At 36.7% G+C, this 18,192-nt stretch overlaps 1 protein-coding gene across 1 annotated transcript in view; it reads left to right on the forward strand.

Moving 5' to 3' along the window:
* The window catches only part of LOC108750746 (eukaryotic translation initiation factor 5B), a 43,401-nt gene that overhangs the window by 23,043 nt on the left and 2,166 nt on the right, over positions 1 to 18,192 (forward strand). The window contains exon 15 of the mRNA XM_018490452.1: positions 15,664 to 15,825. Coding sequence (XP_018345954.1) covers positions 15,664 to 15,825 — 162 coding nt within the window. The remainder of the gene's footprint in view (positions 1 to 15,663; positions 15,826 to 18,192) is intronic.

The following is an 18,192-nucleotide window of genomic DNA, read 5'->3' on the forward strand; positions in this document are numbered from 1 at the left end:
GTTTATAAAGTTTAAATTTAATTAAAATCAAATAAAGAATGGGTGAAAATCAAACCGAACGGGTTATTGTGGAGCATCCTTACTTCGTCGTCTCCATAAAGCGAAAGTTGGATGCTCGAGAAGGATCGAGTGATTGGGATGAAGAGAAAAAAGGAGAGAGAAGCATGAGACAGACAAGGCGAAAGATAAAGAGCGAGAAAGAGAGGCAGAAGCCCTTTATCGTAGTAAGTATTCAACAACACGCTATCGTGGTACGAGAAACACGATCGGCATACGTCGCACCAAGCTCGTCCAATTTTTTCAATCTCCAGTGTTTGCACGATATTTCATAACGTTTTGTAGAGGAATATACTGTACAGATAAAAAAATCTCAATGTGCGATTTAATCGAAATCACATTTCGTTTAATTTAGAAATAGTTTTACTCAGCAACACGGTTTATCTTAAAATATCATTTCTGAATCAACATATTGAGAGATACGTCTGTTACACTTCCGTCCGTTAATCTTGTGTATAATTTCAGATTGTCTTTCCATGGACAATCAGAAATGTCAAGAAAGGACATCTGAGCGGCTTAGAGTGACTTCACTTGGAATTAGCATTCAGCTCGTGGGCGAGCGACAGGAACTAGAAACGCTCCGGTGCGCGAGTCCTCTTCCGGCGGAAAGGCGTTTGTACATAGACCGTTCTTCCTTTCGTCCCTGTTCCCCCTCCCTCCCCTCCCTCCCCCTCCCCCCGCTCGCTGTTTCCTCTTCCTTTTCCTTGGGGCATACGCCGTGCATGCGCGCGTGCAAAATTCGCGATGGATAGAAATTTCAAGTCGGTGAGGATATCTTTCTATTGAGAGGTATTCAGACCGCGACGTTTCGCAATTGCCCGCAATGCGCGCGGCTGTTATTCTCTCAAGTACGAGAGAACTCCTACGCGAAAATTAAATCCTTCCTGACTCCGCGAATCGTCCAAGGAGCAGGAAAGCACGCGAAACATGATTCCACGAAAATCAATTTGCATTCACTGTTAAATTCAGATTAATCTCAGATTATACTCAATTTTGAGTTATTTTTAATCATTTTTATAGATCGCCACTGCTTCTGCTCAATACGTCGTTAATTTAACTGAAATAGTGAAGTTAAAGAATTTAATTCAATAAAATATATTAAATTTGACTCAAATTTAGTTTATTACAATATTTACTAATATACGCGTTAATATGGATGATGTTTGACTTTGAATCTAATACAAAAAGGGATTAATTTACATTTTGACACACGCGAAAGTTAAAAATAATAATATGTTACTTAGCTCAAGAGATTAGATTAGATTACCATTGTTCCTTCAGTATCTAACAATGTTGTTTTTCTTTTTAAGTAAAGCAAAGTCTTCTAATTTTAAGTCTTTTTTTAGATGTCGTTTTGTTACCTAAAAATGTTCTATTATCTAAAACTGTACATATAGCGAATTAAAAAAAACTCATAGTATATAAAAATTAGATCAAATAAACGATACATTTTGGAAAATCTAGATTTAACGATATTTATAACTTTACAATCGTTAACAAGAAAGATTATAAAAAAGAGGTCAAGATCTCTGTTCTATAACTTTTAATGATAGTAATAATATTGTTACACTATCTTTTATACATGCTAAAAAACTACATGGAAAGAACGATTTTGTAGAAGTATAGGAAAGAGTTGCTAAATACGTACCATTTAAATTATTTATACAATTATTTATTATTTTTTTATTATATTTTTCATTTGGTACTGATTTGTATGCAAACGGACATTGAGAATTGTATCTTGATTTTTCGAACACTTATTATTACATGTTTAACTTTTTATCAGTTAATACGTAATAATTAATTAATACCTAATATTAATAATTTATCAAAAAAGGTCAAGTATATTTACACACCATGTACATAACAAAATACTATTCGTCAAGTATTATAGAATAGGAGCCTAAATCAATATGAGAAACTTCATTTTTAAGATCTATAAGGGAAACATTGTAAAATCCGGGATCTCCTTCATTGTGAATATTTTCTCATATATCCTATATAATTTCGTCGACTACATCGATCGAATAACCGGATATGTCGTGTTAACCCCGAAGGACTGTCTCGAGCTTCAAACGAGCCGGTTGCATACCATAGGATACTATGTCTTATTCTTAGCATTTATACACCACGCTACGTTTACTACCACTATACAAGGGACTGAGCGTATCCTCGTGAAAGGACGAATGTCTCGTGTTCACATTCGGCACCATCCGCCCGTCCTTCCGTCTAACGAGTGATAAACGGCCGGAAGGAAGCCAGAGGCGTTTCCACGAAAGCTACTGACAGGCCGGAAGACCGAAAGACGGGATGTGGTCGGCGAGTGAGCGCCGTGAATGCATTTGTACTCTATCGTGCTGCATCAGCAGCCTGTGTGGCGTCCGTCGTTTTTTGAACGTTGCTCTTTCTCCCTTTATTTACCCCGCTCTAAATATCCTTCTGTCCGTCGTTCTCTATTTCGCATTCCGCTTGAGTTTTGCCCTGCGTGAAAACATTTCGATTTTAATTATTTCGAAATTATTGATTAATTTTTATAATTTTCATTTTTTTAATCGTAAATTTGAAATGATTTTTTTTTTTGCAAGAAAAACATGTTTTTGATAAATTAAAGATTATATATAAAAGTAAAGATGAAAAATAAACGTAGAAAGGAAATTAGTTATTTTATAAAAATAAATTTTGTCGTTTTAGTATTTTAAAATTAATTTCTCAAAATTAATTTTTGGACATGAAAAACAGAAAGATTACATTTTTTTCATAGCGACACACTAATTGATATAATATAAAAAAACTGGAAAAATGAGAAAAAATATGATAAATGACGACTCTTTTTTATATTTTTAATATAAAAAAGACGTAAAAGAATAATCGCGTATCTTCAAAATAACAAGTTTTATCAACAAAAATTGTCATTGGACATTGCGTCCGTCATTATAAGGGGGAGAATTAAAGGAAAGACCGACTAGTAGAACGGAAGCGAGAACGGGAAGGAAGAGGAAGAGGGAAACGTCCGGCCGGATACGAGGTTTCCAATGTCGGCGGGATCGTTTTACTCGAGCTTGCGATTAATTCTGCCAACGACGATAAAAAACGTCGCGGCGGAAAAGGAGTAAATAGCTGCGGCACACGTGGGGGACACGCTTACGTCCGTAGAACGTTAAATAGCACACGCGAGCGGGCTTTTAACCCCGGGAACGAGACGCTCGTCTAGCCTTAAGCCCGTCCGTTATATTCCAAGAAAGTTCGCGGAACATTTTCAACAAAATTACCCACGAAACCAGTATGCAATATTATTTCCGGGAAATGACGTGCGGTCTTCGAATATCTTGAAGGTTCTTCTTTCATTTCAGAGTTTCGTCATTGATATTTTCAAAGCTCGAGGGTATCTCGTGGTACTGTTCTATTGTGTTTTAATTAAATCTCTTTCCTATCCTTTTCATTTTTCAAACTTTAATTTTATCTAATATAATCTAATTTTCTTGTTTACGTAATGTTTATTTTTTTAAAGGACTTTAGATTTTTATCTTTGGAACTATATACACTGTTAAAAGGGATGTCATAAAATTTAATTGTACTTTTAAGTTAAACGAGTTAAATTTAATTTAATGACACCCCTGGTGAAAATTTTTCTCATAATTTTTATACGAATTGAAACATTTTTCAGAAATACTCAGAGAAATACTCGGAAAGTTTACATCTTTTCTCAGAATTTTTCGTACAAATGAATTCTGAAATATTCTGAAATTTCTCATCCTATAATTTTTAAATATATATTTGTAAATTTTTTAGATTTTATAACATTTCATCAGAAATTATACTTAAAAAAAATCTTAAAAATCTTACGATATTTTATAATTAATATATATGAAAAATTCTGGGAAAAGATGTAGATTTTCTGAGAATTATTCCAATTTGTATAAAAAAATGTGAGAAAGTTATAAAATTATATAGAAATTCTGAAAAATTATATGAAAAATTCTGAGAAAAATTTTTATCAAGGATTACATTAAATTTAATATATCTGTAACTGAAAAGTATATTTATGTATATGAAATTTAGTGTTATAAAATTTTATGAAACTTGGTGTATTTTCCATAAAATTTTATATGTAATATGTAACGTAAACATTAAATTTAAGTTACTTGTAACTTCAATTTCATTGACAACATTAAATGTTCCTATTTGACATTTACTCCTGTTACATGTAACGGAAGCAAGTGTGCTCTTTTTTAGCGGTACAGCAAATGCATTTTCTTTCGTTAATTATCGGCATGGCTTCTGATCCCCCGTGGATCCGGCAAAATTTCAAAGCCGCGATCGCAAATGTCCAAGTGCTCGCGGAAGACGAGGACGCGGCGCGGATCTCGATTAACGGCGTCCAAAAGCGCCGACGACGCACGCGGTGAGGCCGTTAGAGCCGCTAACTCTCGTCGCACGGACTATAAAGCCTTCTAAATTGGTGCGGGCCACGAAAATAGACTTCCGGTTCCCGTCTCGCGCGCGCGTGAGCCCGCTCGCTCGCTCGCTCCCGCCGAGACGCGTCGCGTCGCGATACGCCACGTCTGCTATCTAGTATGCCAAGAACGGCTCCTCCCCCTCGTCTTCCGTCTATCCTCGCACACACCCGCGATAAATGCGGCCGCGTATACGCACGCTATAGTCAGGCCGCGAAAGCCTCATGTAAATATCGCAATCGGCGAAAATAATTCCAATATACAGAGGCACCGCCGGGAACACGCGGTGCTTTCCATTTGATGACACAAATCATACAAGTTGACACCAATATTGTTCTATCTTTGTCACTCTCTGAATTTCAAGAAGGATAGAACTTGTGCTTATGTCGTCAGTTTGTGTCGTCAAATGGAAAGTATCCATGGCGTTTTGTATATCAATATATTCATGCATAATACATAAGACCTACACGAGCAAATAACGATGTCTGCGAGATTATACAATGGAATCTTACAGTCAAATTACATGTGAATATGGGACCTATGACTATATTTCCATGAAAATACTAAAAAAATGTTCAGATCGCGCTTCGATATTCTTTTTACATCATCTAATTTCTTACATTGCATTAACAATAGAATCTAAATAAATTAAATAACAATACTTATATGATTAAAATATAGATACAACAGAAAGATTAAGTCAAAGGTTTAGAAAGATAGAAAGATTAGTTAAAGGTTAAACACAATATGCAAAATAGTCCAAAAAAGTCAGTTTTTACATATCAGTTATAGATTTGAAAGACATGTTTTGAAAGAGTCATTTTGTATTTCAACTAATGGAATATTTCAAAAAATTAAAAAATATTTCCATTTGATAACAGTAACTATACTTAAACTACGTCCTCCATAAATATTAGATAGTCACCGTCAAACGACGGCATTACACAATGAATCATACAAAATTATCGCTATAAAAAGAACATTTCTTAAGTTAAATTTCCACATCTTTTTCATTTATTTGCGATTAGCTTTCAGAAAAAGTTTTTTTTTTATCGAATACTATATACATTAACGTAACTAAAAAAAAGTAGTTACGAATTTTTTTGTTTGTTTTGATTTATTAGATATTCTGTGATTAGATTTTTTACACATAATGTTATGAAAGAATCGCTATTGAGAGTTATAAAAAAGCCAGTTCTATCATTGCTTTGCCTGACTTTTTCATTGCATACCCTGGGATGTTCTTTTCAGTACAACCGATTTTCTACTTTTTTAATACTATTTAGGAAATTTTAGTACGTCAGTATTTTTTTGAAATATATCCTACTGATGATCAAATCCATTTTCATTCGCACGGCGTCAATATATGATCTCATCAGCACACAGTACAAGATTATCTTCAGATATACGCAGTCTCCTTCTTCGAGGAGCATCTCTGTGCATATTTATTGTAGGTAAATAGATTTTCAAGTATTTCTATTTTACAAAACAGCATTCCGATTCGTTGGTTATGTTGCTGCTAAGTTAAGTTATACTAAAGTATTATCGATTCAGCTTCCATATTTCACTCTTTTCAATCATCTATCGTATTCAACAGATTATTCTGTAAGTAATGAAGACTGGTATCAGTGCAAATTGTGCTCTGACTGGGCTCGTACTTTATGTGGCAATAAGAGAAATTTTCATTTCTTTTGCAATAAAGGTTTTTTAATTAGGAATATTATATTTTCTATTTTTTACACGTTTATTAATTTTCTAAAAAAATAATATAATTTATTAAAGGATGACATTTTGATTTTATTTGTATTGAAGCTTATATAATTTAGTACTTGACTCCTTCGAAACAAGTAATAGCTTTTCCAAAACTACGTTATTTTGAAAGAGCTGAATTTCTTGTTTATAAAAAATGGTGATTAAATCTCACAATCAGTTAATGACTAAATATTATTTTTTTTGTTAAATGGATCTTATAGATAAATGAGTATACTTAGGTAAGAAAGTAATTATATTTGTTTAACACCAGATTAAATTTGTTTTCATATTTTGAAAAAAACCTGTCCTTTCAGGCTCACTCTCCCCTATTAGATGATTTACAAAGAAACGCACATACTATGATATTACAGAGATATTACAGAGATTTTGAACAAAAGCTTTTCTCGAAAGGTTCATTTCCTAAATGTTTGATGACCTTTTACGTGCGTCTCACAGCATGGCATATATTATATCTACGTTTTAACTTTTAATAACGCAAACGTTGCATTTACAGAGGCGAATTCCGATATGCACAAGTGTTTTGAGGGTGCTCCACCTTCCGTATGTGTGTCAATATCTTTCACTGCGTGCATCTCGTAACGCTCTACGTACCGTTACACACCCGCTGTAGTCGAGCTGCAGAAGCTGCGTGCGTAAATCTCATAACCGCGGAATAAATAATCCATGTTGCATTTTAGTTCCATGTCAGGATTCCGCAGCATCTCGCGGATAATATCTCGGTATCGCGGGAGAAGAGCCTCTCTCTCTCTCTCTCTCTCTCTCTCTCTCTCTCTCTCTCTCTTTCGCCACGGTGGAACTTACGGTACACGGCGGAGCATGACGTGACGCACGCAGGTGCAACTTATGTAGTCTAGCGTGGTTTTCGCGGAACGAAGCGAGCCTTTGGCTAAGGCATCTCGTGCAGTCGCGCATCTATCTGCGGATTCCCATTTCGCGCCGAGAAAGGATCGGCCTTCAAATGGCGCGCGTGTGTTCGCGCTTAGTGCCAAGGTCGAGGCTCTCGCTGCTATACTTCTTTCTAGGAAACTCCTTTCTTCCCTTTTCACCCCGTGTGACTCTCTAGTTCACGAGCAGCTGTTGTTCTCCAACTCGGTATCCACGATTCATATTTATGGGATATACTTTTTCTCTTTGTTTTACTTTTCGCAAGCCGCATCCTTAGGGCGGGGCCGCGCATTTTACGCTCGAGGTTCTTGACCTCGAGCTGCGGCTCGACATTGTATATTATGTTTGTAGCGACGGACCGGGTTATTGGATCGCGCGAATAGTACACTTGCAATGGAAAATCCTGTAGCATTAATTGGAATTTAGATAGATTCAATTTGAGAGACGCAAATCGAACACTTACGTATAGTTAAATCTATCGAACGTTCTAATCGTGATTCGATATCTAATCACGATAACTAGAATTCTGATTTATACCATCGTAATTCATTTTACTCTACGAATATTTTCTTCAGTGTAGAAATGTAATATACAATTTTATTCGCGCTGAAACTCTCTTTCCCTCTGAAGATTATGTATTAATGAGAAATTCATAATGGCTACTGCAAATTAAATCGTTAAATATTATGTTACTAATAACATATGTGAATATATATATATATATATATATAACGATGTAATATCATCAATAATGTTGTTAAGCCACTGTTGTTAAAACTACGCAATTTGCAAAAGAAAATAATTTTATTTTCGCACTTCTAGAATTCGTTTTCAGTTGATTTTGTATAGAAACAAGTCGCAAGTATATAAATTATTAGTTTTATCTAAACAGATTACAATATTTTTATCAGTATATTAATAAAGTCTAGTAGTTAGTTTCCAAGAATCGTAAGTAGGTGGGTGTCTCCACAGGAGATCTATGTCAGTATCGGCGACTCTCGTCTATTAATATTATTTAATTGCATGTTACAGAAATTATTTTTCATAAACTGTAAAAGTTTCTCGAGCGCCGCGCGCACGCGTTACGTAGCAAGTTTCGACACACTTCAGTAATCGCGATCTATATTGCACGAGATTTATCGAATAACAGAGACGCCTCACGATCGCGTGGCGATCAATTAAGGCGACAAAACACCTCGTTAATGTATAACGGTAATTAAAAAAAAATTCCGTTATCGACATTAAGGTACAATAAACGTGTCGATAAGCGCAATAAACGCCGAATGAGCGCGGCGAGAATTTATCGGAGAAACTGCAGTTGGGCGAGAGTGGGTGTCCGCGGGAATGGTTAGATAGTTTAGCATCGGAAGACGAGCGGATAAAGCGTGTGCGTGTGTGTGTGTGTGTATATGCACGCTTTTCCGTTTGGTCCTCCTCGGCATCAACCCCGGGTCGACCCCGCGGATCTCTTCTCCGCCCACGTAGCGCAACGCGAGAGATTCTCGTGTCTCTCGGACACTTAGAATGAGATAAATCTAAAGTGGACGGCATATACGCTCGGGGGGGGGGAGGGGGGGGCCCACGCGTAACCGGGCCTGATCGCATTCGAGAGAGGTACATGTCACTCTTGCCTCTCCTCGCGTTCTATTGACACGTTAGTCGTAAAAGGTGAAGCGCGTCGATAACGCTCGTAATGGCTTCCGTAATTTCAAAAGAGGGGGGGGGGGGTCCGGGTTATGCTCAACGTGGTGACCACATTTTTAAGCTGCGAAGCCTCTCTTCCCGCTCGGGAGAGACAGATAATCTCCCTTTTTCTCGAAAGAAAGCGACGATAGCGTCTAATGTGCCAGTTGAAAATTACTTAAATACCGCGACTGAAGTCATTACTTTCAAATCGGAGATATTATTTCTCTCTTTCCGACGTGGTAATATCTCTTCATAAAAAAAAAAAGACAAAAATCCTTTGAATCGCGACCGAGGGGGGGGGGGGGGGAGGGGCTACCTGTCGTAGATGAAACTCAAGTCGCGGATGCTCGACCTCGAGACTTCCGAAATTCCTAGTACGTGACAAAAACGACGGAGACGACGTCAGTCGTAAAATACGTCGCGTAATGTTATACATTTGCGAGATGAGAGTGAACGGGAGGGCGAGGGAACGGAGGGGAGACGAAATTAGCGGTTGGTCCTTCGAGAGTCCCGAACTTTATCTTAAAACCTCGAGCGGTTGAGAGAACGGAGTCGAGAGAGAGAGAGAGGATTGAAGGCGCGCGGCGTGATGAGGTTGGAAGAAAGGGCGGAGAAGGTCGAGACGGAGGACGAACAAGGTTCGTTTGCCCGCCTGCACACGTGCACCTATATGGTAATTCCTTTCGGTCGCGGCGGAGTGTCGAGAATTTGACGACGGGGGTACGCCATAAAAGTACGCCGGCCACAGAAGAGCGTATCGTGGAACATGCACGGCACGGGCGAACGAACGATCGTATCTTTTTTTTTTCTCTTTTCCCCCCCCCCTCTCCCTTTTTTTTTGTTTTGCGTCTGAGCTGATTAACTCCGACACGTACAATATTCCCTGTACAACGCTGTATGCATTTTTTCGTTCCTTGGCCACCGTACATGTAATTATTGCACTAAAATATAATTTTGAGAAAGGGTCAAAGAAAATTATTCGCGTCCCGAGACCACCTGCCGTGCGGTAAATAACAGAATTATAATTTGAATTATCCATTCAGGTTCGGCAGAATCGAGAAATGAAATGTGGATCTGTATATATTGAATAAAAGAATTCGTAAGTGTGCAATTTACGCTAGTAATTTGCGCTGGCTCGTGCGTGCGAAGTAAAAACGAAAGTTGATAGGACTAAGGAACAAGCGAAACATTTATCTCAAATAATAAGATAACATATTAATAAAATTAAGAAAACTAACTTCAATGTCCAATAATGTTCAAAATACGTCTCGACTGCACAGAATCTTATTTCAACGTCAGTCCATGAATAAAGCCACGTAATAATTTGTCGTTCAGAAACGAGACAATGTTAAGTCTTAACGACTTGATGAAAAAAGCTGCTAGGACTTGATTTAATATTGTTTTTTACCGGTAATGAAAATGTCAAGTGTCCGTTAAAATGAAAGCCCCATGTTTATGAAATTATTGTCAATAATGAAAAATCCGATTTTTTAAATTAATTAAACTATTTAATGGCGAACCGATATTTGATTTATCAGAATAAACACTCATAATGCTGCCTGTAGGTTTAAAATCTTTAGATGTTGAAGATGTTGTTATATATGTCAATTTGAAAACTATTGTGAACTGAAGACTGTGCAGTCGAAATATATATTCATTTACATATGTCTTAAACATCATTGGACATTAAATTAGTTATGTATATTATCTTATTACTTTGTAAATTTTTTGCTCGTTTCTTGGTCTTAGCAGAAAAAATTCTATTTTAAATCGGAGTGAATTTTTATCGGAGCCATTTTAAATAATGTAATATCAACTAAGTAACTATAATGTTTTATTTTTAGAAATATAAAAGACGCGTCAAATATACACAAAAATGTGAGTGATTAATTAATCATATCTAGTGTAATGAAAATTGAAAATCTATAAGTGCGAATACAATCGTGTCCAATTGGATAGGCAAACAAGCCTTATCCATATATAAATTACAACTTAACCTACATACGTAGATATCAGTAATCTATACACAGAAAAAAAAGAAGAAAAAAAAACATATGTGACGATGTCTCGGTCTCAGGAACAAGTTACTTATTTGTTAACTGACTATAAAAAAATATTCTTACCTATACGTGATAAAATCTACTAATTCTAAAAATAAACATGTTCGTGCAGATGTATTAAAAAAAATTCTTACAGAATCGAATTTCTCGGTTCAAAGTTAAAAAAGATAAAAGACATTACAATATATGAAAACACTGAAGATAAAATTTTAAATTTAAACGAAATATTGTTTTTAGATAAATCCATAAAATAAGATATTACGACATATCGTTCGTTTGCTATAATAATAACATAATTTAAGACAAAGTTGTCCATAAATTAATGTTTTGAATCATTAAAATTCTGTAATACTAATTTTGAAAGGCTATTTTTGTGTCATAACTAATTGTATAGCAATAAAAATATGTTCTTTCTTTTTTCCTTAAAATTTTTTTTTTTTTCCCCGAGTTATGTTGTAGTAAGTGAACGATATGAAAATGTTGAAAGATAAAATTTTATAAGTTATAAATTAAACGTTACATTTAAATAAATTTATAATAAAATGAGTGATTTCGGGTTTTACATGTTATATTCTAATATTACATCGTTGTATCAAGCTAACCATTCCTTCTCTTCTTTCACATGCTTCTTTCACATACATCGGATCCTCAAATAGAGGTTCATTATATAACATACTTTGCTCTTGCGTCTAATATGCCATAACTTGCACCAAATATTTCTTTTACATTTATGAAATTTATTTCTATGAGCGAATATTGCTGTAATTTATGAATATTATTGAAATTAATGCTGATATAATTAGAGAATTCTGCATAATACACTTTTATAACATTGTATTTCTCAGTAACTACATATCATTGTCATTTCTTAATAATCATGTCAATGAAGAATAATTAAATATTCTGTACATAATTGTAAATTAAATTATGGTTTGTATAATACAAAAATTTTTCTCATCTATAATTGTACTTATAATTTGATACAGAAAATTATAAATAGAATTCTGTTTCGAATTCTGTCATGAATTGTAGATCGCATAAAGTAAGCTTAATAATATTCATAAGTACATTTATAAATAAATAAATTTTATAATTTATACGTACAACGTGTATTACTTGTATGTATATACTATTCTATGAATAATTAATCGAAGACATAAACTGATTTCAACGATCGATCTGATGTGTTTTTTAAAATATCTAATTAAATCGTTAAATCTCACAAAAAAATTTTTAATTAAATATTAATTAATCTTACTAAATATTTTAAATATCTATAACTCTAAAATTTTTCTTTTTTAGCTGGAATGGAAAATTGTGGCAGAGAGTTAAAAAAAATTGTCATAAAAAAATTGAGAATAAATCGAGGATTTCTTGCATACCTATTTCTTTATTGCTATTTTACGAGGTTCGCAGTCACAACGTGCCGTCGTTCAAGAAAGGGTTGAGAAGCAATGCCTCAGTTATTGGTCATTGACTAGGCGGGGATACCGGGTGGCTTGAGCGTCCAAGTCCAAGTATTGCTCTCTTGGCGTGGGTTTCGGGATATACGGGCGGGCATATTCGACCGGTCATTGTCCACCTAACGATAACGTAGCTTACCGTATAAGTCTGCGTTGCGACTCGCGATCTGTATCACTTTTCAGTACTCATTGTTCGAACTCGATATCACTGTTTTTATTGTAATATAATCGAGGAAAGAAAGAAGTTCTCAAGGTGTGCTTATCATTATCATTATCTCCATAATATGCCTCTCAATATCTTGCGAACCAAAGTATTCGCAGAACAGCTTCCTCCCACTACCATAACACCTTGAGTACATATGTAATTAACGCAGTTTGGATACGAGATAAATATTGAAGCAGTAGAGAGATAATGGAGCCAAGGTCTATACCTCTCGCGGTCTACTGTTTGAGATAAATGGATGTCATCTCTCTTTCGCATCCTCACTGCTCCCTCTTCAACGGATGTACTTTTTTTTTTCTTTCGCAATGTGCGTGCGCATTTTTCTAAGATTATTTTGATACTGCGTTTCCGTACGCGGATGCGTTTCCTGCGTTTTTTTCGCAACTCGAGAGTGCACAGGTCTATCGCGTTTCAAGCGTATCAAAAGTGTATAGATTTATCGTGTTTCAAACGCAAGAATTCGTATATACGTACGGGAAAAAAGAGTCTGGTTATAACCATCAAATATGTTGAATGGAATAATTTTCCAAATATAAAACATTTAATTTTATCTTTCGAAATATTTAGTAAGTATAATACCGTTTAATAATACTTACTAAATATTTATAAAGGTAAAAACCGTGTTCAATTTAATTATGTTATCTGAACATTTGTTTGAAGTTACTTCGCTCAATATTTGATAATCAGATTCTTTTTTTTTTTCAGTTTTACACTCAGGCTACTTTATCGTACGATAATAAATATGGATGGATGTAGATTTCCGATCGTGCAGTTCGCGCAATTATACGTGCACCCCCGGTACACCCACGAAGAAACCGGCGGCATTGCAAGAGGCATGGATTTTTTTTTTAACCACTGCCAGGCGCTCTTGTAAATCCTGGACGCGAACCGCGTCCGGGTTTATCGCCCACTTTTGCGCTCCCGCAGCCACAGGTGTGTCGCAGCAGCGGAGCAACGTGCTCGGGGCTTTTTCGCCTGTATACACCGTTATACAGCGTGTCTCGAGATTCAATAAACCTACGGTGTGCAGCCGTCTAACGGCGTCTGCTGAAAAGTTTGCATCCGAGGTAGTTTTCCTACGAATCGACATTAGAATCGAGCCTCCTCTTCGGAAAAAAAACCATCCAGTTTTCTTCTTTTCTTCATATAAAACATAATGCGATGGATTGCATCCGTGTTTATGATTGCAATCTCTAATTTGCGTGATCGAAGTGATCGAAATTACGGTCAGGCTAGAATCACTAATAATAATGTCATTATTTCCGGAGAGAGGCGAAGAGAGAAAAGAGAGAGAGAGAGAGAGAAGCGAAGCACGGTCGTCTCCTAGATATTTTCTTCGAATACTTCACATATTGCTGCGACAGTACGGAATAATCAAAGTCTCGACTGGAAGATCAACGACTTCTAACTCAACAACTGGAAAAAAAAGTGTTTCTGGCTACAGCTAATTTTGATTAACTGAAATTGCGTTAGCTACTATAGCTATGAAATTTGCTAATACATACAGAGAATTTGCTGCTGTAGCTAATATAAGGACGTGAGGTAGTAAATCTGTTACAAATCTGACGCACGTGTCCGTTACTGATCAATTTATTTAGCAACATGGAATTAGTTATCGGATATGTCTGTATAAAAGAAAATTGTCTCTGTCTACTAAATATGGTTTGCTGAAACTGTACTTGCTACCAAATTGTCTGCCACACAGAAAACGTTTGCTGCGATGATCAATACATCGACATAATAGCAAAATGCTTGTCTGTTACAATGATAATATTTAGGCCTCACAGAGCTAATGGAAATTAGACCTCGCAGACACGACGTTAGATGTCCATATATATATATTACTGAATTAGCTGCCAGACTTAATTTTTAGCTGTGGCAGCTAATCTTTTTTTTTTCCGTAAATTTTCGTTCGCGTTATGGATATTTGCGGACACCCGGTGGATCTGTCTACGACCAACCTACTGCGTGCCGGCCTACGTATATGCGGGTATCTGCCTGCCTGTCTACCTACTTGGTTCACCGATTCTCGACGGTATTCACGACGAAAATGCGTACCCACGTCTCGGACTCGGTTGCGAGGCAGGCTCGGCTCTCCCGGCACGGCACGGCACGGCACGGCACGGAACAGCTCGGCTCAGGTATATACTCGGCTGTCTCGACTTCCGGTCGCGGTAAAGGTGTGCCTAGGCGGAGTTATACCCACGCGACCAGACGCCGACGATCGATGGCGGAAAAAGAAAGAAGACCTACAGAAAGTCGCGCTACTATGCCGAAGCATCGCTCACGGGATAGACCTGTCTCGCTGTTGAAGTCCCATTTGGGCATCCTCCACGACGCTAAATCAAGCGAACGTACACGCGAACGATATGGCATCGCGTTACTACGGGCCTGGAAAAAACTACGATAGACAAACCCCTTGATCTTCTTGACCTTTGATCGCGTTTCGCTCCGGTCATAAACCTGAAAATAAAATAATGAATGTATATATATATATATATACTCAGATGATAAAAATTATTTCGTAATCTTGCGATTTGATCGTCGACATGAATATAACAGTTTTATATTTCTATTTGAAATTTTTGCGATGTTATAAGGCGATTTTACTATTCCTCCTCGAATATTTCATGTCCATATCCCTGATGTTGTTCTTCCTTTTTCATACTTCGATTGTTGCGGTAACGCAATTTAAATTTGTAATTTTATGATTAAAGGCATTCTCGGTATTTTCAAATTGCAATAAGTTTACAATCCACCGATATTAGATATTAATACAGAATTCGAAAATAAACATTTCTTCACATCAGCGAGACCTTTGTATTAGTGAATTCATTCTTTAAAATCTGAAATTTTTCAGAGTTCGTTCTCTAGGCGTATAATATATTCTTACGAATTAATTAAATACTTACTACGTGGGACAAATTGTATCCCATTGAATATATGTAACACGTGGACGATTATCATTCACTCATGGCGAACGTTACATTCCTTTTCATTGCAAAATACATATATTATGTGCTATTTCTCTAATTGATTAATATGTTAATCTATCGTTTCAGTTTGTCGACTTGGGCATGGTAACTAGTATAGAATACAATCATAAGTCCGTGGAATCAGCTAGGAAAGGCCAAGAAGTCTGCATCAAAATCGAGCCTGTACCAGGAGAAGCACCCAAGATGTTCGGTCGTCATTTTGAGGCGAAAGACTTCCTCGTCAGCAAGGTAAGTACACCAATTTATCACCTTAGTTCGATTTTGAAAGCAAAAATCAATTACGGTGAGACTCGAGGGGAAAAAAAATTTCAATTTTCGAAACGAACAAGCCGCAAATAGAATGAATACCGACAGATTTTTGTTTAACTGTAACTTTAATTTATTATAGTTACGCAATTGCACCTATATTGATCACAACCTCAGGTCTGTTATTTCAAAATCAAAATACATTTCTAATTTCAGGCTAAATTTATTATAATCGAATATTGGATGTCGTAAGTCCAATCGATTAGTTTTGAGCTCGGCGATCTCATAATCAGCCTGTTGAATTATATACTACAATATTTTACTCGCGCTAGACTACGCGAAACTGAGAAGCGCATTTTCGCCTTGACGCAAATTCGACTTAGTATGCGAGACCTAGATCGAAAAAGGAAGATGAACATCCGGCGGCGATCGCTCGTCCGCCGTCGGCTTCCGGCCTTCGTAGAAGCTCGCTACCTTTTCCCCCCTCCGCCTCTCCCTTTCCCTTCTCCCACCACTTTCCACTCTTCTTCCTTTTTCGTCTTCCTCCAGGCGAGAATATCGACTGTAGGACGAGTTCGGCCCCGCGTTGCTCAGATATTTCATTCCAAAGCATACTTCGCTCGCACGTACAAATAGTTCTTTACTTGGGCGATTACTATATTAATTACAATCGTATTCTCATGTCGTGGATTCTAAAAGAGCCGACGGGAGAATTAATGCGAGTACAAGACGGGTCTCTTAAATAAAGCAAATGCGGATGTTTAAATGTATTGTATAGATAATAATAATAATAATAATAAATAAAATTGAAAAAATAGAAGCAAAAATTAAAATTCTTCTGTAATATATAGTCTGTAAATATATAGTTACGAGAATCTCCGGATTAGATATGGGAGAATGAATTATAAATAAAAACCCTAATACGCACGTGTCGGGTAAACGGAAAGGATTAATGAAGGACTAAAGCGGGACTAAATAGATTAAGTTTCAATTATTCCGTCGCCGTTACATTATTCTCGTGGAAATGTATGTAAAGATCGTTAATTAAGACGGTTACGATGTTTCGTATGCTTCTTCTTCTTGCTCTGTGAGAAACGGTACCCGATGCCTTTTCTTCATACAAACCGACGTCTCATCTTCATTCTTTCCTCCTTTTCCTCCCTCTCTACCCTCTCACGCTTCTCCTTCTCTTTTCCACGAGCCTCCTCTAAGCACGTCGTCGTGCTTCAAGCACTTTCCTGTGCTTTGGTAGGCAAGCGGAAGTCGTCGTTACCGTTTGGTTCGTGGAATCAGTTCCGGAAGTATCTTGTTCCCACGACGATTCTCCCGAAGCCGCTGATCCGTCGACACGTCGGCTCATACGGGCGAAATAGAGCGAACGCTTTTGCTTTTCAACACGCCTGAAGAAAATACCTACCTCCGAAAGATACGAAGGGAGACACGAAATGACGAATAGAATGAACCGAGAGCAAACATTTAGTTTTTACTATAAGCGTACATGTTTTTTTATCGGACTATTTTTTCCGTTTAAAGATCAGTTTTGCTCCTATGTAAGCAAGCGAGCTATATAAAATCTGTGAAAAAATATAAGCAGCAGCAGTGAAGTACAAGTTTTATGTCGTCATTGTATTAGCTCGGGTTATTTATTTTGGTATGACAAATATTTCGAAGTGTAAGAAAAAAAAAACTTTTAAATACAAATAAACAATTCTATTCACACTATTTAATTCTTACAAATAAATACTTTTGAAGATTATAATAAAGTACGTAAAATATTTAATTTCAAACAAATATTTTCGCTTCTACCTTTCGGCCAAGGAATTCGCTCCACTTACATTGTAAAGCATACGAAACAATATTTCTCAAAAGCCGCACTTTCCGGGGGTGCGTTTATTTATCCGATCACGGAAATAGTCTGTTTCTTGGAGCAGCGGAAAGAGAAAAGTGGATCACGTGTAAATTGCGATTGAATATACTATTTCTCGCGAACGTGAGAGAAATCGGTAAAAATTCTGCGAAGAAGAAGACGGTATATCTCGGATCGATCGATACGGCATCGTCCGCGCGATCTTATCGCGCGTTCGTCACGCAGACCGAAATTGCATAATAACATCCGAGACGCGTAATCGTGATCGCGAGCTTCGCGCGAAAAACTTAAACTTTCAAATTAGTTCTGCGCTTTGCACCGTCGGTGAAATTTTTTATGATTACCACGAACTGTTGTATATTCAACGTTCCGCGTACTTTACAAGCGGTAATACGGACGTAAGAGGAAGGGAGGGAAATACGTGGGGGGCGAGAATGAAACAGAGAGAGAGAGAGAGAGAGAGAGAGAGAGAGAGAGAGAGA

Source organism: Trachymyrmex septentrionalis, unplaced genomic scaffold, assembly GCF_001594115.1.
Source record: "Trachymyrmex septentrionalis isolate Tsep2-gDNA-1 unplaced genomic scaffold, Tsep1.0 scaffold37, whole genome shotgun sequence".
NCBI lineage: Eukaryota > Metazoa > Arthropoda > Insecta > Hymenoptera > Formicidae > Trachymyrmex > Trachymyrmex septentrionalis.